This window comes from Schistocerca piceifrons, chromosome X (assembly GCF_021461385.2).
Source record: "Schistocerca piceifrons isolate TAMUIC-IGC-003096 chromosome X, iqSchPice1.1, whole genome shotgun sequence".
NCBI lineage: Eukaryota > Metazoa > Arthropoda > Insecta > Orthoptera > Acrididae > Schistocerca > Schistocerca piceifrons.
Window position 1 is genome coordinate 287,839,106 of NC_060149.1, and position 26,851 is coordinate 287,865,956.

Consider the following 26,851-nt stretch of genomic DNA (forward strand, 5'->3'; position numbering starts at 1 on the left):
TCTGAAGGTGGCTGGGGTAAAATACAGGGAGCGAATGGCTATTTACAATTTGTACAGAAACCAGATGGCAGTTATAAGAGTCGAGGGGCATGAAAGGGAAGCAGTGGTTGGGAAAGGAGTGAGACAGAGTTGTAGCCTCTCCCCGATGTTATTCAATCTGTATATTGAGCAAGCAGTAAAGGAAACAAAAGAAAAATTTGGAGTAGGTATTAAAATTCATGGAGAAGAAGTAAAAACTTTGAGGTTCGCTGATGACATTGTAATTCTGTCAGAGACAGCAAAGGACTTGGAAGAGCAGTTGAACGGAATGGACAGTGTCTTGAAAGGAGGATATAAGATGAACATCAACAAAAGCAAAACGAGGATAATGGAATGTAGTCAAATTAAATCGGGTGATGCTGAGGGGATTAGATTAGGAAATGAGACACTTAAAGTAGTAAAGGAGTTTTGCTATTCAGGGAGTAAAATAACTGATGATGGTTGAAGTAGAGAGGATATAAAATGTAGACTGGCAATGGCAAGGAAATTATTTCTGAAGAAGAGAAATTTGTTAACATCGAGTATAGGTTTAAGTGTCAGGAAGTTGTTTCTGAAAGTATTTGTATGAAGTGTAGCCATGTATGGAAGTGAAACATGGACGATAACCAGTTTGGACAAGAAGAGAATAGAAGCTTTCGAAATGTGGTGCTACAGAAGAATGCTGAAGATAAGGTGGGTAGATCATGTAACTAATGAGGAGGTATTGAATAGGATTGGGGAGAAGAGAACTTTGTGGCACAACTTGACTAGAAGAAGGGATCGGTTGGTAGGACATGTTTTGAGGCATCAAGGGATCACAAATTTAGCATTGGAGGGCAGCGTGGAGGGTAAAAATCGTAGAGGGAGACCAAGAGACGAATACACTAAGCAGATTCAGAAGGATGTAGGTTGCAGAAGGTACTGGGAGATGAAGAAGCTTGCACAGGATAGAGTAGCATGGAGAGCTGCATCAAACCAGTCTCAGGACTGAAGACCACAACAACAACAATGTTATTCTGTTTTGGTAAATCGGGTGATGCTGAGGGGATTAGATTAGGAAACGAGTCAGCTATTTAAGGAGTAAAATAACTGATGATGGTCGAAGTAGAGAGGATATAAAATGTAGACTGGCAATGGCAAGGAAATCGTTTCTGAAGAAGAGAAATTTGTTAACATCGAGTATAGATTTAAGTGTCAGGAAGTTGTTTCTGAAAGTATTTGTATGGAGTGTGGCCATGTATGGAAGTGAAACATGGACAATAACCAGTTTGGACAAGAAGAGAACAGAAGCTTTCGAAATGTGGTGCTACAGAAGAATGCTGAAGATAAGGTGGGTAGATCACGTAACTAATGAGGAGGTATTGAATAGGATTGGGGAGAAGAGAAGTTTGTGGCACAACTTGACTAGAAGAAGGGATCGGTTGGTAGGACATGTTTTGAGGCATCAAAGGATCACAAATTTAGCATTGGAGGGCAGCGTGGAGGGTAAAAATCGTAGAGGGAGACCAAGAGATGAATACACTAAGCAGATTCAGAAGGATGTAGGTTGCAGTAGGTACTGGGAGACGAAGAAGCTTCCACAGGATAGAGTAGCATGGAGAGCTGCATCAACCCAGTCTCAGGACTGAAGACCACAACAACAACAACATTCTGTTTTGGGTTTTCTTATTTTTATGTTGTATTATTCTGCTTTATTTCCTTGGCACAGGTGTTCTAGGGAATAAAAATTTAAGAAATATTTTAAAAATTACTATTGTTGATTGAGTGAAGATGATTTAAAGTGATGTTTCTTTTTGCAGGACCATTATCACACATGTGTGTACACACACACACACACACACACACACACACACACACACAAGTGTATTTGTCCCCCCCCCCCCCACCCCTCCCCTCCACACACACTGAATATGGATGCACTACGTGCAAAAGATAACATGCAAAAACATGTGAAATGATAAACTCTTCAGTGTTATAGAACTTACATACACATAAACCTCAGTTTTAGGTAATATACTTGATAAGTTTTAACTAACATCCTATACAATCAAGTTCCCCACATCTTAAGTAATGATAATGAAAAAGTGTGGATGTTTTGAAGAGTATCTGAGTGATGGCTTCAGTCTTTTGTTTCTTGTGATACAGTAATATAAACTCTCACTCTCAGATGTAACACTTCGTCCACCTTAAAATGACAAAAAAAATTTCATACAAAAGTGATCTTGTCACTTAATGAACATCAATAAGCAGGCATTAATCACAGAGGAAGTAGTAAGGTTTTCAGTTATAAAAATCTACCCATTGATGTCAAGGATCTAATACATAATTAAATTAATTACAAATACATACTGATATCATATTTGTTTGACAATGTAAAATGTGTGTGTTCATTGAATGAATATCAGTTTGCATTTGTAATTAATTTAATTATGTATTAGATCCTTGACATCAATGGGTAGGTTTTCATAACTGAATACCTTACTTTTTTCTCTGTGATTAATTCCTGCATACTGATGTTCATTAAGTGACAGGATTGTAAGTTTGTAAATCAATCAATAAAAACCAAATAACATAACTGTAGTTTAATTAGTAAATTAAGTAAATTAAAATTGCAAACTAATTAACACTTCCACATCAAACTAACAAAGTGCAATTATGAGCCATGGAACATGTAAATGACTAATGATAATGTAAAAGTAGAGTACATAAAAGTGCACTAGTGGTCAATACTCACAAGTTTATAAAATGCTGATGTCATAAGTCTCTCCTCCAATTCATGGCAAACTTTATTTTGTTCTTTCTCTTCCTAAAATTTAAGAGAATTGGCATTAACAATTTCAAATAAATAGTCAAAAACATGCCTTTGCTTACAAATGCTGTGGCATACATACTGATATTAATACACATAACTTAATACTTAGAGAAAATTGTAATTTTGAGTTCTGGTATATAAATGCTAAGAAGTTGAACAGCTAACAAACTTGAATGAAATACAATTGGCTGCCAGCCGGCCACTACCACGGAACTCACTGAAACATCAGTCACAAAGTTATTTTACTCAATGTATTATAGAAGAGTTAAGCAGGTTGTTAGACTTTACTGTAACACTTTAAAGATCACCTCAAACTTCGTGGTTGAGTCAATAATCTGCAAGTACAAATTGTGCAGACATACATAACTTCATCTCCCTCTTCTTTTGAATGAAATGACAGGAAGTATATCATGGTTCAGTGGGCACCACACTCTACAGATACGATGAGTATTGTAAAATAAAACTGTGGGTTAACAGGTTATGACCAACACGTATTCATCACAGCATATAAAACTCTCTCCTGTGAGCCTGAAGAGTAGGCCAACATACAGCTGTGAGGCATTTCATTATTATTAGTTTACTGGGACTGACAAGGTTTACATTCCGCATTCCAAGTATTTAAAATAATTATATTAGTTCTGATTGCAGCCCATGACCACAAATTATATAATCCGAAAGATTCCAAGTTGTATAGTCTTTCAATCTGGAAATTCATTTGGCTGGGATGAACGTACGACTCAGTATTCACAAGTATGTAAACTTGGTGGTCACATGATGAAGCTCAGCTAGCAATCATGAGTAGGTGACACCACAGTATTCTGCAGGTAACATTGATCAATAGCATACAGACAGCTGATCGAGAGTTCTTGCTTTTCAGAATCTATGGGAGTTTGGAAAGTGATGACTGGTAACATGACAGTAAAAATGTTGCATGCAATCTGAGAAGTTCACTGTTAGTACATATCAACATGCGTTAAAGCATAACCAACTCTGTACTTCCAAACTAGGATACAGACAAGAACAATCACCAAAACATTGTAGGATCTGTGTTCTCCTTTGAGCCATGGGGCAGGATGAGGTGTGAGGTGTAACTTAGGGAAAACTGCATGCTAACAAAGTACACACATATGAAACAGGAGAGCTTATGTCTTGTAATTAATAAAAATATAAAAACTGCAGAGACAATTCAAGGTGATGTTTTAAGACTTCCAGTCACACCAGATTTTGATAGTTAGCTCTAGGGTTGTTCATACAAAATGTGTGATATTGGTTATAAAACTAAACTAGATAACTTGAATGGCTAAAAAGCTAACTGTGCATTACTGAGTAGTTAACACGCTGCAGCTGACACACAACTCCTGCTGGCTTGGCATCAGCCTCAGCCAATGCTTCAGTTGCTAATATCACATCACTGTGGTGAGCAGGATCCAGCAAGCACAACAATGACATGTCGCAGATGTGCAGGCCAGAGGTCTGAAATTTACACAGGATAAGAGTAAAGACTCATGAAAGTGTAACAGGATAGTAAGAGCATCTCTGCCTGGAATCATTCAGCCACAGGTGCGCATGAAAAAGCTTACTATCAAATAAAAGGCCCATGAATCAATGTTGCTTTACCATATCTAGCAATCTGTTGCTTAAGTAGAGATCAGGATCAGGATGAATGTCCTGATCCTACAGAAGTCATAACAGAGGTTTTCAGAGGGTAAATTTGAAAACCATTACTAAAAGTTGAGTCATATGCCTTGCAAATGGTCCTCAGGATGCAACATTCAGTGACTGCTACTGATGCAAGCACAGTGTTAGTGTCACATTCACCTGCGATGTCCGAGATATTTTATTTTATTAGATCTGATTCTTACTTACTAAGTAGTTACTAGTTTCCAGTACACCAGCTAATCAATAATGAACAGAAACATTTGAAAGCCACAGTGATACTGAGATAAAATATCTCTGTACATAGTAGAGTTCAGAGTGTTCGATATTGCAATGCTTGTGTTATATGAATTACAAGGGTCGTTCAATAAGTAATGCCCCACATTTTTTTAAAAGCCATTAATATACATAGACAAATGTACTTGTTGGTGCTTCACATCTGATGTTTGTTCTGTGCGTTGGTGAAGTTTTGAACCGTTCTGGCAGATGGCAGAGCCATAGTACAGCATCAAAATGGTGTGTACATATGACTCACGTTACAAGAAGCGTGCTGTTAATGAAGTCTTGTGTGCAGAAAAAGAAATTGTGGTGAACATCCATAAACATTTGTGTTCAATGTATGGTGATGCTGCAGTTGATAGGAGTGTAGTTGGGCGATGGGTAAAGAAAGTTACAGCTTCAGAAAATGCAGAAACAGAGCTCCATGACAGCCACACTTGGGATGTCCTGTCACAGCCACTGCTACAGACATGCTGAATCATGTGGGTGGCATTATTTGTGCCGACCGGCGCATCACAACTCGACAATTGGCTCTACAGTTGTTGGTCAGCATTAGAAATGCAATCCGCAATGATCCAGATTCTCAGATATTCAAAGAGGTGCCCACAATGGGTTCCACGAATGCTCACAGTGAATCACAAGATTCAAAGAAAGGCCGGGCAAGAGACTCAAGTAAAATGTCTCACCTGAACAGGAGTATACATAATTAGGGACAGGAAAAAATGGATGTTATTTTATGGCCAAAATCGGTGTTATTTTTTGCCCTTTCGGTGTCATTTGTCAGTGTTATTTTCTTGGAAGCTTTTTCTATTATTAGTTATCTATTCTTGTCATATTTAACCATATTTCAGTGCTATGTTGAAAATGGAACTATTCATAAGATAGGATGGGCCAAACATAAGACTAGTGTAGAGAAAAATTATTTTAACAAAACTTTTTGACACAAATAATTATTTAAAAACAAACACCAAAGGTAAAAATGAAAATAACAGTATGATGCATATATTTTATTGATGACATGTTTCCCGCTTCTTCATATTGTTCTTGAGCCATGGAGACCACAGAAGCCGGTCTCGGCAGCTCAAGAATGATCTGAAGATCCTCTAGGAACGTGAAACGTGTCATCAATAAAGTATCTGCAACAGAGACTGTTATTTAAATTTTTAACATTTGTATACTGTTGCTGCGCTTGGCCAGAATGATGTGGAGTGATACATGTATTTTAAATACTGGGAAAAAAATTATTTATCTATGATGTATTCAGCAGATTAAAAAAATATACAGAACTTCCCTTTTTTCAGTCCACAATCAATTTTTGACACTATACAATTTTTCTCATCGACTTAAATATTTATGTTCCCTTTGTTCAGTCTGCAATCAGTTTTTGACACTCAACAATTTTTCTCATCGACTTGAATATTTATGTTAAATGGTTGAAATTTCTTATGGAATAGCAATAATGAAACTTAGAAGAAAATATTTTAATGTAAAGAAAAATCTCTACCTTTGCAATGCTATTCTTAATAAATAAAATGTCTTGGGTGCATCCCCAAGAGATTTTTCTATATGAATACCACCAAGAAAGCTTGAAGGTTATTTTTTAAGTAGTCCTAAGTAACAAGATACTTATAAACATTTACGAAAGGTATTTAACTTAGGATAAAAATAAGACAAAATTTAATTTTCTTAATTTTTTTTAATGTTTACTCAGATGTAAGTTTATAATATGTTTCAGTACACGTTTTGAGTTTTAAATTCCATTTTCCATTAGTAATACAGTCTTTTCATACAAAAACACTTTCTTTTAATGTAGCATCTTTTTTTCCCCTCCCCACACACACACACATACACAACTGGTACTCATTCATGTACTTCATTTTCAGCTGTTTTTACCAAGCTCTGGATGAAGGGGATGAATACATACAAGACTTCTGATATGCTTATCTTACTATTAACAATGAAGTGTAAACGTGAAATAGCCCTAGACAAAATGGTGGCACAGTGGTTAGCATCTCAGCTTCATTTTTACACCCCGTGTCTGAAATCCAATTATTACTTTCATTTTTGTTTTTCATTTATATACTCAAGTCTGAAGAAGACTACTACATGAATATATACTGATATAACATTGTCCTTATTTGTCTACTAATTGTATGTCAGATGAATGAACTACAAAAGAGAAAAAATGAGAAAATTATTTGAAATTATTTTTGGTGAAATTCTTGTAATGTTACTTGACTTATAATCAATTGCAAGTACCAGTTAACAGGAAAGTGATCTGTTATGTATGGTTTGCTGCAAAATTATCATCAATGTCTGAAATCTTCACCAATGATAACAATGTTTCTTTCCGGAGTGAGATTCATATGAAGAAATATCACTGTCGCAAATCTGCCTTTGGGCAATGCTTGTGTTGTTTGAATACATGTTTTTCAAATATATTTTACAATTAGGGTCATCCAAGGGAATGCACCAAATGTTCCTGAATAACACACATATGAATAAAATATTAGACTTAATATGAGAATTGATATGAGAATGAAATATCAGAATATGATAATTTAAAATGACTGTAACATCTCAACATTCTCCCCCCCCCCCCCCCCCCCCACACACACACATTACATAATCAGGGTGTATACATGGACAAGGAAAGAAACATCCCGGATTTCCCGGTTAGAAAGACACTTTCTCCCGGGTGAAAACATATTTTTTCCCTGTTAACTGATAGTATATTTTCTCTCAGAACTCTATAACTTATCATACCTTTGAATGGGTATGGTTTTATACACGGGCGTAGAATTTCCCAGCACTTTAGAAAATGAAACTCAGGGAAAGAGAGACATTTCGGAAAGATCTTTGATGTACAGCAAAATGTACGCTGCACTTTTTTGTATTACGAAAGTATAAATTCGAATTCCACCAAACACTGCATTTTCCTTTCCGAAGCATTGAAAACGAGATTGCGATGCGCTTTCGTAAGCCAGTCATAGCTCATGCCAACGTGATCTCGCCAGCCGATGACGGCGGATATTCAGAGCTTAGGACACGTGATGTAGTCAGCCAATAACAACATCACTGTTAAGTAGCGCGAACACACAAACAGGAAATGTTAATGGTTTAAATTAATATACATAGAGTTGCTACAAGAAAAGCAAAGCTTTCACATATAATATTGGTTTCTAAGATTAATATGCTGCAAGAGAAGCTAAGCTTTCACATATAATGTTGGTCTTTTAAGCGCGTATTACACTTTAAGATGTATCACACAAATGCGACAGTAAAATTTCAATAACGACATAAATGTCTGATCTTCTGGGCTCGAAATTCATGTAAATAGCTAATCAGCAAAAAAGTTGATTTTTAAATCAGCGTCAAACGCTCTCTGATTTACGAAATTAATCGTACATTCTCGCTCGTAGTTTAACTTGCGTAAAAGGAAATTTAGTTTCAAAGTAACGCTTTTCAAACCATCATCCGCAATATTTTCCTGCGACCTGTTGGAAATAGGTTCATTTCAGCAGTTGCCAGAGAGCACCAGGTAACAGGTGCCACCGCACTTGCGCAGCTACGATGACGTAGGAGGCCCGTATGTTCGTACGTGTTAAACATTAAGAGATCTTACATTATGTCATATAAGAAACAAGACATCAGAGGATACTCCAAGAGCATCGGAATTTCCTGACCCATACTGCAGTGAGTACATTTAAAGTGCATGTTTAAAGAGCACATTCGTATGTCAAGATTCCCAGTGCAGTAGGCCTCGAACTGATATTAAGCTTTTCAGTGAGGTTTTTGGGATGTAAATTTTCTTGGAGTACCAGTACTGTATTATGTTTGGTTCTTTATTATGGCAAATATATACGTGCTAGAAGATGAAAATGTGCACTTGAAATGCAGCGAACAGTTGAAACTAGCCAATAGTGTGGAATTAAACATTCCATTTCAAATACATTGACTGCCTCAGCGGAAAAGATTAATAAAAGAAAATTTCTTTCAAATTGACAAAAATTACTTCACTGTTCTGCAAAGGAATTAATGCTTGACTGTCAGAAATATGGAAATAAAATAAAATCTGAAACTAATAACGTACTTTAGCCTTCCGTAATTATGTGAATGTATTTTAATTCACTTGATACCTCCAGGCCACAGAAAACAGTTTTGTTTTCATTTGACGTGAGAGCCGTAAACGAAGAGGAAACAGCGAAACCACTAAATGTAAACACGGATCGCATGGAGACTACCCACTTCCCCACTATAGGTCAGACTGCTCTGCACATCAGCCCCAGATCTACGATATTTCCAAACCGGGCAATACTAGATAGTGCCCCCCCCCCCATTTCTCGAGCATTTGATAGAAATAGGACTTCAAAATTTTTTTAAAAAATCGAATTTTCAAAAATACGTTCATTTTGTAGCACACATCTTTCTGAAAAGTCTGATGCATAAAACATGTGGTCGAGGAAATGTAAGACATGTTATTTGGTTTTAAGTGTGCCAAAATGCAATGCCACGCCTATTCACACAGCATTCTTCTATCGCACATCACTGTATGTCGCTTCTTGGAATTGAAACATGTATATTTTGTAATGGATGCCATCAAACTATGTTCAGGACAGAGGAAATTAAAATGCCCTGTGGTGCCTCTCCTGCTCCCAGTTGGCCGGTTTGACATCGTGCCCCTCTTTCTTTAAAAAAAGAACTTTTCAGAAAATTTGCACTCTTTATTCTCTATTAGCTAACAACTTGCTTTGTGTGACAAAAATAAATATAGGATGCCTAAAACCAGTAAAGACAAGCAAGAAAGCACACATTTCTTCAATCCTTAGCTCTTAGAATTCTTTTTTCTCGATTCTTGCTACAGCTTTACATAGCGTGCTTTCCTTTCTGCAAAAGAATCTATACTTCATCAAAGTTTGTTAAACATTTTGCTGCATGAAAAATCGAAATGTCATTGTCTAATACTAAAAAAGCTCTTAATACAAATAGGACCAAAGATTGGTGTGGTTTATCGACCTGATTACGTCTATTTTGTCACTGTCTGCTGTATAAAACAAAATAGGCCTTTCTAATACTGCATCTATAGTAAAAAACACCACATAAATGAGACTGTTCTGGCACAAATGGTCATTTTTATAACACGACAGAATATAACCCATGAAGTACCAATACCAAATGCCTATGAGGCCTACTACAAGCAAAAAGCTTGACGTTAGGAAATAGTTTCACACTTCATTCATACGCTCCAGTTTCTCAAGCATGAGACCGAAAAGTAGTAGTACGAAATTTTTATGCAAATCTGGAATAGTCATATTCTTCCATAATTTGTGTGATGTTCCTGTTTCTTCTCCTTCCTAGTTCTAATAAACAGTCCTGTCATCACTAATTCTCTAACTATTCCTGCCAAAGTCAAAGCTTATTCGCCAGTTAACTTCATTAACTCTGCCAGAACCATCGGTTTAGTTATCCCGCGATTATTCTCCAGTTAGGCGTTGTTACATATTTGCTCAACGTATTTTCCGTGCTACTTCAGAATAGAACTTAAAGCGGCTGCTAGTCGGGGACCGTACAATTGGCCCTTACTAGTCAGAGACCTGGACATAAATTTTCTGTCAAAATTTCATTTTCTTGGATACCCCGTAATCTTTCTTACCTGTTAGTCATTTATTTCCACTCTCGTAGTCTGAATCTATGGATTTCACTAATAATTACAACAATGCTGATCATTCGCAAACCCAATCAACCACATAATGAGACACCGCTTGGCATTCACGTGTTCGGCTTTACTCCACTCAGCTCGTATAGCACCTTTTGTCTGCAGGAAAGTTTGTTTCTAGATTCCACTGACAGAGACACCATGTACACTATGCACGCATTCACGAATTGACTTATGATTCATTAAGAAATCAACTTAGAATGTGTTCAAAAATCGACAGGGATGCATTTCAAAGTCATATGAATAATCGATAGACCAACGTGCGGTGGATGCTAGGCGCTTTGCAAAACATTTTTCACGGTAGCATCTAGCTGCTTGCTGCGGCTGCTTTCACAGACAACAGCCACAATTATTCTAAAGCCAGAAGCGGGAGGAGGTACTACTCAACTGCGCATGTGCATGATCCCGTTCATAACTGCTGAAACAAATCTAATGTAAACAGTTGTGAGGTCACGCACATTGGAGGCAATTTGTTGTTACGTAGCACTGCATAGTCTTCCTAAAGCCTAGACACATTTTGCTGTTGGCAGACGCTTGTATGAGCACTGTTTTTTTGTTGTATAAGGCGCATTTCCTTTGCAATTTAAGTTTTATTTTTGTTTTTCCTCTCGTTCATGTTTTATTGCTGCATTATTATTCTGCAGTAGCGGGATACAGTAATAGAGTATCGGTTTTTAGCAGTCAACATTACAAAAATTTAACTGAAAACAAAAACAATAACAATGAAAAATTCCCGGGTTATTCCCAGTTTTCTCCCGGACAAAAAAATTCCCGGGTTTTTCCCGGATATCCCGGCTGTCCCAGGTCGTATACACACTGATAATATGAGTGTGACACTTATTGTGAAATCCTGTCATAATTTTGCAATTACTGTAACACCCTTATCCTCTAATTTGCCAAGAAACATTTATGTAGTAACTGTCTATGGGCATTAGTAGATACATGAAAACAATAAAAATAAAATAAAATAATCGGTTTCAAACACAGAGTGCAAAATTAAGAAGCCATGACACTTACCACCGAACCACCATTTTGTCTGAGGGTGTATCACACCACAAAAGGCACTTAAAGCACTTAAAGTACCTCGAAAACACTGAACATCATTCTTTCAGAAATGGTAGAGTATCTATGGACAAGCCAAGACATGTGTTCGCTACTTAACTGACTCTTCATCTTTTGTGGGGCAGTTATAGATACTGGGTAAACCATTTCACTCTATTTCTTGTTGCTTGGTCTCCTTCTCATAGCGTTAAGGGTAGCAATCTCCATTGTAAACTTACTATTAGCACCTAATGAGTTAGTTGTTTTGGTGCAGCTACCCCTCAACAAAGCTTTAGTCCACTCTGATAAGAGTGCCAGAAAATATTATAAATGTCTGTCTAATAGGGTAACCAATACATGGAATCCACATTCCCAAAATTATAGAGGCACATAATCCACAGAATATGTGGGGAGTTTTTAAAGTTCAGGCATCTGCCACGCAAGCCATTCACTGTTAGGAAGGCTACAACAGCTAGGGTGCATTATGATGACATGATGATTCTTCCCCTCCCTCGACATGTGAAACCGGATGTAACACTGGATTTGGAGAGCTACTTCTGATGCTGTGAGAAGAAAAGTGCTCTTCCACAACAGCTCACACCACTTTTGTAAATTTTTAAAAACTGTGGGGGTCTCTTTCAAAAGGCGACCATGAAAATTAGATTAAAGAAAATTTATTGCTAACTCTGTTTCTTGTGTGTTGGCCTTCCAGTTCTCTATCTTGATTTTAGGAGTTTGCCTTGAGTAGGGGTGTATTTCAAATTTCTCCTTTCACTCAGCTCTTATCATAGGTCTTTACTAATTATGGAATCCACAGGATACTTTAAACAGAATAACGATTTAGACCTGCGATATACTAAAGTTACATATGAGACTTTACATTTATCCTCTAAAACCATCATGCAAATATCAACAGCATTTCTCTCTTAGAACTACAAATCTCTTATAGACAACAAAGCATGAATGTTTACAAAATCTTTCTAGACTCTTTTCCTTCTCAATTAGTACAGATTAGATAGTAAACTCAATTAGTGCAGATCAGATAGTAAAACTCAATGAATTCCCGGGAATGAAAACATAGCTTTTTATGGACTATATAGGAATGTCTACAAGAATATTACTGTTCAACAGTGCTAATCTCTGTGAAAACTTTGAGTATATTGCCTGACTTCTACTGTTTGAAGCTAAAAATCCCATTACTTTTGGGTTATTTCTGTTTATAATTTAGCATTCTCTTTATAACCAGATTCTTATGTGCTTATTTCTCTATTAGTCCCTTTAAGAGTCTGGTCGATTAAAGACCTACGAGTGTATTGATCTACCACAGATTTTATACTCCTCATAAGCTACTGGCTCTCTCTCCTGATGGTAAGTAGGCTGAGAAATATTTTACCTCCAGGTCCTCAATGATCTTTTCCTTGTCTTGGAGCTGACTACGGAGAACTGCAACTTCGGCTGTGGCATCTACACTCTGCTTTGGGTCCATTATCTTAATGACATCTTTTGCTTTTTCTACATATTTTCGATACCTTTCATTCTGCTGCTGAAGTTCCTGATCTTTGCGGCGCAATGTATCCTGTAATGTTGCATCCCTTCGTTCTGGAACAACAAAAATAATGATAAACAAATACTTTAAATGTAATCAAGCAAGAAAATAATGCATTTGTTTTCTATCTTTGGCTTAAGTGATATGCAAACTAAATGTCTGGATGGTCAAGTTTCATTTGTGATACACAAAATTACAGTAATGGTTACAACACTCGTAAGTAAATCATTCATATTTTATAAAATCGTGGTGAATTCAAGCATACAGCTACGAACACAGTATTCTCCTCACGCAAACCTGAAAAAGGGCCTTACACTAATCACCTGCAGAAAAGAGGTGTGAAGAAATTGGACATGGTTGCATCACTGTGATTACCTTCATTTGATACTGTATCTCTGGTTAACTACAAGGGCAATTCAGAAATTAATTTGCGCTTTGCTGTTGTGTCGTGAGAGATTGTGCTAGTGTCCCCGTCTTGGTGTCGGAGAGTCTACTGAATCATTATGCATTGGGTTGTGATTGTTTGCTGTGTATGTTGTCTCTAATTGCACAAACAATTTTTACATTCAGGCCAATCACAGCTGCTGAAGGTCATGATGAACGAAAACACAGCTGATGACTTGTAAAACTTCGTTTTAATTGACCACACTACCGGTTTCAGCTTACAGCCACATCTTCAGGTACAGCAAAAAGAAACAGCACTACAGTGCATTTGTGAAAACATTCTGTAGCATCACTCACCACCACTATGGCTAGTTCTCGGAGACAATCACAAATTACAATGAGGTAAAATAGCAATGACACATATCAAGACACTAAACTAGTTATACAGTTGTCATTATTCAGCCACTCTCTGCACTATAGCACACTTTTAACATGTTGTCACAAACATACAGTCATGGACAAAATGAGCGAGACCCCTTGCCTTTTCGTTATGCTGATCCACACAGCTTTAAAGTCTGCTGCACAGCATAACAGGCAAGGCGACGAAGTGCTACCAACATACTATGCATCGGTGTGAAATTGAAAAACTATCCAAACTTTGTCAGCCTGTTTTCAATCATGTGTAAGACTATATTAATGCTGATCAGTGTGTTAAACACAACACGTAAATGTAAGATATAAATGAAAGAAGAAATGCTTATTAGTATGAACTGTACTAACAAAAATGAATTTCAGCTTATCGAGGTAACATAACTGTTTTAGTAAGACAAAGTACCCCAGATCATTACGAATTAGCAAAATATTATGCACATTCGCTCGCAAAACGGTCTGTGTCATCGTTCAGACCAATCATACTCAATTACCGTTGCTGACCTACCATGAAAGTGTGCAAATTTAGCAATGCTTGAAGATACACAACGAAATTCAGTTAAAAATCATTCAGTGCTACACTTAAGTCAATTCAATTATTGACAGAAGCGGAAAAAGTAGGCAGTAACAAGTAAGAAATTCTACAAGAGTTTCATATTGACATCCACAGAGCACCGGTACAGAATAAAGGAAGCAATAAAACATATTGAGGGTGCAAGAATTTCTTAAAATTGCTTTACTGATAGTCTATCTGCCTCCATTGAGATTAGAACTGAAAACAAACCAGACCTCCCTTGCAATAGCAAACACCTTTCACTACGCTAGCAGACAACCCAGGCAAACAGCCCTCTATTATTACCACAGACATTAATAAGCCGGCAATTTCGCAATGAAAATGGTAAAATGACCTGCAGTTTCTGTTGCATAGAGCTTTCTGGGCTCGAAAACATGAATTTTCTACCTTTATGTCACTACTTATGTGCCAATCATTTGGGATGTTTATCGAAATACTGTTATTAGTGAGTAAATTTAGTAGGATAATTCTGCACCACCGCAGGAAATATATGGTGACATATCTGCCAAATGTATACAATGTTTTGAATTCTCCATTAGACTCGCCACAGCCAGAAAACGTTCATTAGCTGAAGCGTTTCTTAAGCTAGCTAGCAATGGGAATGCTTTATGATGTTAGATTCGCAATCTGAGCATACATACTATCCATAACCACACTTTAGAAAGTCATAGTCACAGATATGCGAATACAACACAATGGATCATACTTGAGGTGTTTCGTTTGCCACGAAGTGGTGGCACACGATGCTGTGACATCTTCGAAGCGCGAGCTTCGCCAGTGCTAGCTATCTCAGCACATCAGCTGAGCAAACGTTTTCTTCCTGCTGCTAGTCTAATGGACAATGGCAACACCGCAGAATACGTTTGACAAATATGTGACTGTTGATTTATGTTCTTGAGTGGTTCATAATTATGTTAGTAAATACACTCGATACCTCTGCTGACACTGCTTAGTATTGCGTATAGCCTCCTACAGCTTTCACAATGGCTCGAAGTCTGTTGGGCATTGAGCCCACAAATCTAGCCACATAACTAGGAGATTCAAGTAACTCACTCCAAGTGTCATGAATCACATCAGAAATCTGTCAGAGAGTCGACGGTGACTGTCCCTTTTCCCATATTACTTTGACCATTTCTGCCCAGATATTCTCAATGGGATTCATGTCAGCTCCTTTAGGTGGCCATTCCGTTACAGTAATATTACTATGGTCGTTGAACCACCTCTTAACCACATGCGCCATGTGAATAGGCGAGCGATCTTGTTGGAACATGATCTGATCATCGCCAAATCTTGCTGTCACAGAAGGCAACAGCATGTCCTCCAGAATTGATATGTAATTGTGTGCATCAAGTCTTCCTTCCACTTCCCACAGGAGTCCACACCCTTCAGCCGATACCCATACCCATACCCATACCATTACCGAGTCCCTGCCACTCCTTCGGTAACTGTAAATATATTTTGTATTATACCTAGCACCTTTTGGCTGGTAAACAAGTACTTTTCCAGTTGATGCCGCAGAGAAAACTTTTTCGTCTGTGAAAATCACTCGCCTCCAAAACTGGAGAGGTTTGTCGACATTTTCAGCAGCAAAAGCAAGGCGGGCTTCTCTGTGGGAAACAGTCAATGTCTCTTTCACAGCAACGTTTCTTGCTCTCAGTCCACCTTCCCTTAGACAATGAGTGACGGTCTTACTGCTAACATTGAAACCCAATGTCTGCTGAATTTGTCGTGCATTGGCAAATGGGTGGTTCTAACTGAAATGGCGTATCTGCTGATCCTGAGCTGCTACTGTTTTGCAGCGACGGCTATGAGGCCTTCCATTCAGGTTACCACCCTCTTCCTTTCGTCTAATCCACCTGGCTACCGTCGACTTGTGAAGACCCATAGTTCTTGCTATATAGCCATTTGAAAATCCCTCTGCATGGAGTGCTATTATAGTGCCCTTGCTCTGCCTCAGCCAGATGAATGATTCGTTGTGGTCAATATCTGCTGCAAAAACAGCGCTAGTAGGAAACAGACTGACTCCTCCATGACCGCAGCCACAATGCAATAGCCAAGTATGTGTAACATGGAAATTGATGGCATAAACATTTGTAGATAATTCAGAGAGTGAGGGAGGGGGGGAAAAAAGGAACAACCAGGTTTCAAACTTGGAGCACAAAGTTCTGAAGTTGCGACACTAGCCGCTTAGCCACCGCTTCAATTGAATCCTTACACACTAAAAGGTATCTCAACTATAGCAACAGCGCATTGAAAACTTTGACCATGGTTTTCTCAGAAGTGGTAGAGTGTATGCAGTTAAGCCAAGACACGTGTTCGCTTATTTTGTCCCCTCATTCACTGAACAAAGTTTCAGCAAGATCAGGGTATGACAATTGGTGGGTCCCCTCATAAGGGGCGTGTGTTGCGATTCAGTAGACAGAATGTGTCCACTTTCCTCAACTACTCATTAGCATGTTTGGAAATTTTCGTTCCTGTAGTGGCGGTTTGCATAATGAGGGCTGGTTTTCCTGATAACGATCTACTAATGGACTTTGCTCCTAATTTATGTTACTGTGTAGTAGACCTACTACAATGACTTGAACTGGAAATGTTTGTTTATTTGAATAGTCCACTTCTAATTTGCCATATTTTGCTATAATATTTTCCTTTGTTTCAAAACAGCAAGTTTAGATGACCACTGCAACTTGGTAACATCAGTAACAATTTAATACTTTGAAACAGTTACATGTGGTGTATGAGGAGTGTACTCTGTTGAATGAGGAATACATTAAACACCAAAGATGCGTACAGTAACAATAATTAACTTTCAGTTACATGACAAAACACAAGTCGAAATACTGTCAATTCATCTCAGTACCCAGTAAAACTTAAACTGGAATGATCGCAAACATACTTTTGTGGGGAAGGCAAATGAAAGACTGCATTTTATTGGCTGCACACTAAGAATATGCAGCAGGTATACTGAAAACACTGCCTACACTATATTTGTCCGTCCACTGCTATAATATTCCAGCACAGTATGGGATCCTTGACATGCGTGATTGACGGTGCACACCAAAACCATTCAAGGAATGGTAGCATGATTTGTACTGTCACGAAATAGGGGAGAGAGAGTCCCAGATTTCATAAGCGAGTTGGGGTGACATTCATGAAAACAAAAGCGTTTTTCGTTGCCACGAGATCTTTTCACGAAATTTCAATCACCAACATATGTTCTGAATGCCAAAACATTTTTTCCTCAGGGCTCATAAGAAAAGATTTATGTGGTCCTTTTTCGTACATGCTGTTAAAAGGTGGGACGGTACAGAAACAGTCTGAAGGTGGTTCGATGAACCCTCTGCAAGGCACGTTAAGTCTGGATTGCAAAGAAATGCCGGCTGCTGTGGCCAAGCGGTTCTAGGTGGTTCAGTCTGGAACCACGTGACCGCTACGGTCGCAGGTTCAAATCCTGCCTCGGGTATGGGTTTGTGTGACGTCCTTAGGTTAGTTAGGTTTAAGTAGTTCCAAGTTCTAGGGGACTGATGACCTCAGATGTTAAGTCCCATAGTGCTCAGAGCCATTTGAACCATTTTTTTTTTGCAAAGAAATGCTGTAGATGTAGTGATGTAGACGTAACAACGAAATTATGTTGTAATTGCGACATGTGAGTTACATTTGATATGAACATTGAAGTTGTTTGCTGTTTATTTATTTTATGTTCATTATTTTCAGCCATAGACAAACACCTAGGCGCGTTAAATTGATACTGAAATAAAGTGTCATGCATGGATCAAAAACAATAAATTCTTAACTACTTGTTATGGTACTGCAGTATCTGCAAGCATCTTCACAAGTGGATATTGCATACAAAGTTCATAGGGTGTTTATAAGTGGACATTGAAGATGACTTCAAACAAAATTTGAATTTAGCTTTGTAAAAGTTTCATGATCAAATGATCTGAGTTGCTGGTGAATACAATTTATCCTCACTAGATGGTATATATTATCATTATATATGAGGTGAAAAGGGTTTTGTCGAGTGTGGTGGCTGAGCAGTTCTAGGCGCTTCAGTCACAAACCACGCGGCTGCTTCAGCCGCAGGCTGGGATCGTACCTCAGGCATGGATGTGTGTGATGTCCTTAGGTTAGGTAGGTTTAAGTAGTTCTAGATCTAGGGGACTGATGACCTACGCAGTTTGATTGCATAGTTCTTAGAGCCATTTTTTGACCTTTCACGTAAATTTTCTTTACATAAATGGACGTATCTTTAGATCGTGTTGACATAGAAGCTCACTAATTTACACCACCAAGGGACTGTATACCGCAGGAAGTGTGATACATTTCTGCTTATTATGTCTACCTGTACTTGAGATAAATGGGTTTTAAGAGTTGAGTAGACAGATAGATGGTCAAGAAACTGAGACTAGTAGGGTTCCATTTTTACCAATTTAGATTACGCAATACAAACAACGAAAATAGATACAACAGTTACCGAAGGTCAGAGCCGCGTAAATAACTACCCCTACTCTTTATTCGAAATGTTCTAGTTGCAGTCGATACATCAGCATATTAATCGTAGCTACACTTTCGATCCAAATCATGTTTACAGGAATACAAATAAAATCCATTTGCCTATACATGGGGTAATTCAGATCCCACTATTAATGTCACCGCATTTTAGAAGTGCGAGCATTCCCATTGCTAGCTAGTTTAAGAAACACTTTGGCTAATGAACGTTTTCTGGCTGTGGCGAGTCTAAAGGAGAATTCGAAACATTGTAGAATACATTTGGCAGCTATGTCGCCGTTTATTTCCTGGGGTGGTGCAGAATTATCCTACTAAATTTACTCACTAATAACAGAATTTTGTTATTTCGATAAACATCCCAAATGATTGTCACATAAGCGGTGACATAAAGGTAGAAAATTCACGTTTTTGAGTCCAGAAAGCTCTATGCAACAGAAACTGCAGATCATTTTGCCATTTTCATTGCAAAACTGCCGGCTTATTAAGGTCTGTGGTAATAATAGAGGGCTGTTTGCCTGGGTTGTCTGCTAGCTTAGTGAAAGGTGTTTGTTACTGCAAGGGAGGTCTGGTTTGTTTTCGGTTCTAATCTCGATGGAGGCAGATAGACTATCAGTGAAGCAATTTTAAGAAATTCTTGCACCCCCAATATGTTTTATTGCTACCTTTATTCTGTACCGGCACCCTGTGGATGTCAATATGAAACTCTTGTAGAATTTCATACTTGTTACTGCCTACTTTTTCCGCTTCTGTCAATAATTGAATTGACTTGTGTGTGGCACTGAATGATTTTTAACTGAATTTCATTGTGAATCTTCACGCATTGCTAAATTTGCACACTTTCATGGTAGATCTGCAACGGTAATCCAGTATGATTGGACTGAACGATGACACAGACCATTTTGTGAGCGAATGTGCATAATATTTTGCTAATTTGTACATGAAACTGGCCAAAAACATAACTGACCTAACTAATTGCTGAATCCTTGGGATTGCAAACCAAATATGTGCATTAGTATTTGGCCATCTTCACACTCTTCTACAGTGATCATCACGCATCACACAAATCCTGCACTCATCAGTGAAGAGAACCTGACACCATTGACCCAGGTTCTACTCCAGGTGTTTTCCCTTGCCCAGCTTATTTGTATAGTGTGGTGGTGCTGGGGGTTTGTAATGATCAAATTGATCATGTGGAGACAGTTGTATACTGTCTGAGTTCACGCAGTTTTCCTGGGTGCCTCCAAAAGGCAGTACACAGTCCTGTTGTGTACTCCTCAGAGTACCTATGAGCCATAATTTGAAGGTAACAGTCAGTAACAGCCATCGTCACACTTTCATTCAGTAACTGTGAGACAGATATTTAATGTTTAGTGTCTTATGATCACTGTTGTGTCTTATGATCACTGCCGTCACTGTGATGTACTCCGATTTGGCAGGCAATTTCCCTGTCAGACAACACTTGTTGTCTTAAAGAGACAATGTTCTCAATCTCTACACTTAATACAAGCCTTCAATTCATATTGGTCAAATGAACAATGTACATAAGTCACATTTTCTCATTCATGATTGGAGGAATGACACACATTACTGAGCTATACTGAGATTACAGATTTACTTTTACCTCCATTAAGCTCTACCAAGGAATTTCCTGCGGTTAAAACAGTAGTGAGGTCAAAAACCAAAGCCTATGCTACGCACGATGGGGGCACAAAACCTTTATGAACAGTTTACACGTTACCATGTTACATAAAAATTCACCAAACTCTTATAAAACGAGCCCAAGTTGGCATTTACTTATAAACACGACGTAGTTTTTCAGCACAATATGAAAGGGGTCTTAGCTGTGTTATCCTCTAAAATTATCCTCTACGGTATCCACGAGTGAAAATGTAACAGTGCAGCGAGAGAGACTCCTCAATCACAAACCAGCTGGCCAAAGTTTTTCAGTAGCTTACTTGATGTGGAAAACATTTACATTTACTATCTACATGAGTAATGAGTATTTATTTTATTTACAGCTACTACATTAAAACACAAGGCTTTATTTTCTATCCAATTACTTCAATTTCTGAAATGTATCTAATTTCGGTAGTAAATGCAAAATTCTACAAGCCTATGGTTAAAACTGTGGAATCATATGCTAACAGTAAAAAGTAATTATGCCCGTTGTGTGAAAAATATTAGCAAATTGATGAAACTTGAGCATCTCCCAGTGTATCAAGTGTCCAAATAAATTTATTTCAGGAACAGCTACATATAAGACAGCAGGCAATTTCCTACAAATATAGAACCTGAATTTTATTTGAAGCAATAAGATGTACTACTCCCATTTCTATAGCCCTTGGTCTAATCAGATACAAACATATGTAAAGTGATCATGTCTTCCTGTTCCCGTGGGAAAAACTATGCTGAAACCTAATTATAGAGTAAAAGGAAGGAATGATATAACTTTCATTAATGCCGAATATCACAGTCCCCCCCCAGAAATAGCGATTTTCAGCTTAACAATATCAGCATCTGATTTCAGCCAAGTTCACATTGCAATTAGACAAATTATCATCATCTTCAGATTCCCACTATGGTAGCAGGTCCTTTGTGTCTTATTATTGGTGGTCTGTCACTTCCTTTTTACTGCTGCTGTATGTGCTGCCATTGAGCATACTGTCCACAATTTTAACTCTCTTCCTCCGTGCTTTTAAATCTCCTCCTCCATCACTTCCTCTCCCCTTCCATGAATCCTTCTCAGAAGGTTTCTGTAACTTCTCTCTACCTTTTTTTTAATATATGCCATATTCAATTCTTTTTTAGTTCTTCCATCTGGGTGCCCTTTATCCACCCAATGCCTGGTCGGAACTAGTATGTTACTTTACCCATTTTGTGAAGCATCAAGTACATCTCCACATAGGCTATGGTGCCACAACCCCAGAATGCATTTTAAAGTTACTGCCAGTGCCACCATCCCCTCAGGAGAACACTTCTGTTTGTGACTAGTGTAATCACATGGGACACTGTTTTTCAAACTGTCTGCACACCACACATTTGAGATGGATCTGTATTTACTTAGGTGGATGTTGAAAACTACCTAAAAACCACATCCACAAGGCAAATTCAATCCAGGGCTGGCATGCCTCCTCATGTCCTGGAAGCAGGTGCTTTCAACATGCTTGGCTCTCCTCCATCTTTGAAATCATTTCCTATGTAACCCTTTGCTTTTTTGCCCTTTTCACCTTTATGTATCCCACACTGTTCTGCTCAGCTGTCATGATTCCTCCTTTCAGCATATGCCGTATATACTGATCTTATCAAGTGGTTCTAGTGCTAATAACCACAAGTGATATCATTTTTGATATATTTCCTTTTCCCGGTATATCTTCTAAAGATCACAATTTTCAGTTTTTCCATGAAATATCCGAATTGTGATCACCATTATATCAGGACCTGGTGATGTGTGCACCTTCTTCGCTCCATTTCTGTACCTTTCTTCCAAATAGTGACTAATAAATAACATAATATACATAAAAATGCTGCAAGGGACAAAATAATTTTTGGAAGATTACCTCATTCATATAGCACCACACAAGTATTTTCCAAATTACTTCAGTAACTCTGATGTAATAACACGTTAAAGGAATATGAGACCCTAACATTTAATTCCTGCATCTATTTAACAGAAAATGCTTACTGTACTCATTAATTGAAGATTCAAGGTCTTCAAGCTGTGATGCTAATCGTTCCTTCTCAGACTGAATGACTCTCAGTTGTTCCTGGAGTGTGGTGACACAGTGCCGTAAACCAGTTCCACCACTGTCATCACGCTCATGTGCCTCCTCAAGCTGACTTTCTAGCTCCATAATACGCTGGTTTGCAAGTCTGAAATCACAAATAAAACCAATTGAAAAGATTATTAGGCACATAAATGGTAAAAGTAAGTTTAAAACACGCAGTACAACCATGATATTACAATGGAGACACACTAGATTAGGCTCCATTAAACTAACACATTTGAAAAAAGTATCAGTGATGGGCCAAGTCAAGGGAAGTGCCAAATTCAAAAATTATATTCTGAATAACTGAATAATTGCTACATTTGTCATTGTAGAATCTGTTACTGCAGCTGCTGATTATGATCACTTCCTGAAATATGTTATCTCGAGTATATTCACACTGATACTTTTGATATTTACTTTTTTATTAAGTTTCCCTGGTGAGGTTATATATTGTCACACAGATGTTTACTATTTAAATGTCACAGGTGTAATATCTTGGCTCCTGTAGTAAATACAAATGACTAGCCAAAAAAGCTACACTGAATTCCGGGTCAGCTTTGCTGGCTACTGTCCTCTCATTACCCAACTTCACTTGTTCTTTAGTGGTATAAGTATCAAAATTCACTTTAATACCTCTGAATCTACTCCCAACCACCAGTTTGTTTTTACTGAAAGCTTCATTTGCTTTACATGTGTAAATAATCCTAACAGCATTCCCAGGGTTTGAATTTTTATTTTCTTCTTTTCAATAGCCACACAGAAACTAATAATATTACGATTCTGTCACATCTTTGTTTACTGATGGAAGTTCCTATGATTTCTCTTTCAATACTCTGTTGTTTGCTGCTGTGGTCTTCATTTCAATGACTAGCTTGATGCAGCTCTCTACGGTGTCGATCCTGTGCTGGTCTCTTCATCTCTGCACAATCTGCAACCTACATCTGTCTGAACCTGCTTTCTTCATTCAAGCCTTGGTTTGCCTCTACAGTTTTTAATACCCACACTTCTTTCCATTACCAATCTGAAAATTCCTTGATACCTCCAGATGTGTCTTATCAACAAATCCCTTCTTTTACTCAAGTTGTGAGACAAATTTCACTTTTCCTCTGTTCGGTTCAGTATTTTCTAACAAGTTAGATGATTTATCTATTTAATCTTTCAGCATTCTCCTGTTGCATCACTTTCAAAAGCTTCTATTCTCTTCTTGCCTGAGCTGTGTATCATCCACATTTCACTTCCGTACAGGGATACCGGGCAGACAAATACTTTCCTAATCTTTATATTTATTACACTACATTCGTTTGTCCTCTGTTAGAATATTGCTGCGCAGTGTGGGATCCTTACCAGGTGGGATTGACGGAGGACATCGAAAGGGTGCAATAAAGGGCAGCTCGTTTTGTATTATCACGTAATAGGGGGGAGAGTGTGGCAGATAGGATACGTGAGTTGCGATGGAAGTCATTAAAGCAAAGACGTTTTTCGTCGCGGTGAGATCTATTTACGAAATTTCAGTCACCAACTTTCTCTTCCAAATGCGAAAATATTTTGTTGAGCCCAACCTACGTAGGTAGGAATGATCATCAAAATAAAATAAGAGAAATCAGAGCTTGAACAGAAAGGTTTAGGTGTTCGTTTTTCCCGCGGCTGTTCGGGAGTGGAATGGTAGAGAGATAGTATGATTGTGGTTCGATGAACCCTCTGCCAAGCACTTAAATGTGAATTGCAGAGTAGTCATGTAGATGTAGATGTAATGTTAATAAATTCTCTTTCTAAAAAATGCTTATCTTGCTACTGTCAGTCTGCATTTTATATGCTCACCATCAATTACACTCCTGGAAATTGAAATAAGAACACCGTGAATTCATTGTCCCAGGAAGGGGAAACTTTATTGACAAATTCCTGGGGTCAGATACATCACATGATCACACTGACAGAACCACAGGCACATAGACACAGGCAACAGAGCATGCACAATGTCGGCACTAGTACAGTGTATATCCACCTTTCGCAGCAATGCAGGCTGCTATTCTCCCATGGAGACAATCGTAGAGATGCTGGATGTAGTCCTGTGGAACGGCTTGCCATGCCATTTCCACCTGGCGCCTCAGTTAGACCAGCGTTCGTGCTGGACGTGCAGACCGCGTGAGACGACGCTTCATCCAGTCGCAAACATGCTCAATGGGGGACAGATCCGGAGATCTTGCTGGCCAGGGTAGTTGACTTACACCTTCTAGAGCACGTTGGGTGGCACGGGATACATGCGGACGTGCATTGTCCTGTTGGAACAGCAAGTTCCCTTGCTGGTCTAGGAATGGTAGAACGATGGGTTCGATGACGGTTTGGATGTACCGTGCACTATTCAGTGTCCCCTCGATGATCACCAGTGGTGTACGGCCAGTGTAGGAGATCGCTCCCCTCACCATGATGCCGGGTGTTGGCCCTGTGCGCCTCGGTCGTATGCAGTCCTGATTGTGGCGCTCACCTGCACGGCGCCAAACATGCATACGACCATCATTGGCACCAAGGCAGAAGCGACTCTCATCGCTGAAGACGACATGTCTCCATTCGTCCCTCCATTCACGCCTGTCGCGACACCACTGGAGGCGGGCTGCACAATGTTGGGGCGTGAGCGGACAACGGCCTAACGGTGTGCGGGATCGTAGCCCAGCTTCATGGAGACGGTTGCGAATGGTCCTCGCCGATACCCCAGGAGCAACAGTGTCCCTAATTTGCTGGGAAGTGGCGGTGCGGTCCCCTACAGCACTGCGTAGGATCCTACGGTCTTGGCGTGCATCCGTGCGTCGCTGCGGTCCGGTCCCAGGTCGACGGGCACGTGCACCTTCCGCCGACCACTGGCGACAACTTCAATGTACTGTGGAGAACTCACGCCCCACGTGTTGAGCAATTCGGCGGTACGTCCACCCGGCCTCCCGCATGCCCACTATATGCCCTCGCTCAAAGTCCGTCAACTGCACATACGGTTCACGTCCACGCTGTCGCGGCATGCTACCAGTGTTAAAGACTGCGATGGAGCTCCGTATGCCACGGCAAACTGGCTGACACTGACGGCGGCGGTGCACAAATGCTGCGCATCTAGCGCCATTCGACGGCCAACACCGCGGTTCCTGGTGTGTCCGCTGTGCCATGCGTGTGATCATTGCTTGTACAGCCCTCTCGCAGTGTCCGGAGCAAGTATGGTGGGTCTGACACACCGGTGTCAATGTGTTCTTTTTTCCATTTCCAGGAGTGTATATTGCTGCTCAAACAGAAAACTCATCTACTACTTTTAGCATTTCATTTTCTAACCTGCCAGATTTAATCCGACTACATTATATTGCCCTCTTTTCACTTTTCTCAAGACACTATACATTTCATTCAACTGATCTTCTAGGCCTTTGATATCTTCAACAGAATTACAATGGCACTGGCAAACCTCAACATTTTTATTTCTTCTGCCTGAAATTTAATTCCCTTTCTAAATTTCCCTTTGGTTTCCTTAACAGTTAGCACAATATAGAGATTGAATAGTGCTGGAGATAGGCTACAGCCCTGTCTCACTTCCATTTCAACTACTGCTTGCTTTCAACTCTTATAACTACAATCTTGTCTTTGCACAAGTAGTAGATAACCTTTCACTCTCTGTATTTTATTCCTGCTACCTGCTATTTCAGTAACCTGTGTACACTGTTCTTCCAAGCTTCCACACAAGTACCTACGATTCAGGATTCACTAAACATCAGAAAACACATCGGAAGCCAATACCAAAGGTGTACAATGTGTCCCAACCTTTTAGGGTCAAAATTATACAGATGGTGCAGAATCATAAACCTGGGACAGTCAGAAACGAAAAATTAATTTTTTCTTAGCATAAAAAACTGACATGGATAATTCAATCATGGGAGCAGCAAATAAGGTCCAATCATATAACCTTAAGCAATTCCAAGTCACAACCTGACAGAGAAATGTTGCTAGTGATCTGATAGCAGCATAGTGTAGAGATATTATTCCAGCCATAGCTGTTTTGGCAGTTGAAAATATCATTGGTACTGAAAGAAGCCTTGTCTGTGGAAAATTTAAATCACTGAAGTTTGGCACTGCAGTACTGTACTTGGTAATCCAT

The 26,851-nt window shown here is 38.9% G+C and overlaps 1 protein-coding gene across 1 annotated transcript in view; it reads right to left on the bottom strand.

Annotated features, from left to right (window-relative positions):
• The window catches only part of LOC124722119 (protein Hook homolog 3-like), a 209,422-nt gene that overhangs the window by 17,828 nt on the left and 164,743 nt on the right, over positions 1–26,851 (bottom strand). Inside the window, exons 12-14 of the mRNA XM_047247325.1 lie at positions 22,647–22,834; positions 12,916–13,121; positions 2,753–2,824 (exon numbers count right to left, since the gene is read on the bottom strand). Of these exons, the coding sequence (XP_047103281.1) occupies positions 2,753–2,824; positions 12,916–13,121; positions 22,647–22,834 (466 nt within the window). The remainder of the gene's footprint in view (positions 1–2,752; positions 2,825–12,915; positions 13,122–22,646; positions 22,835–26,851) is intronic.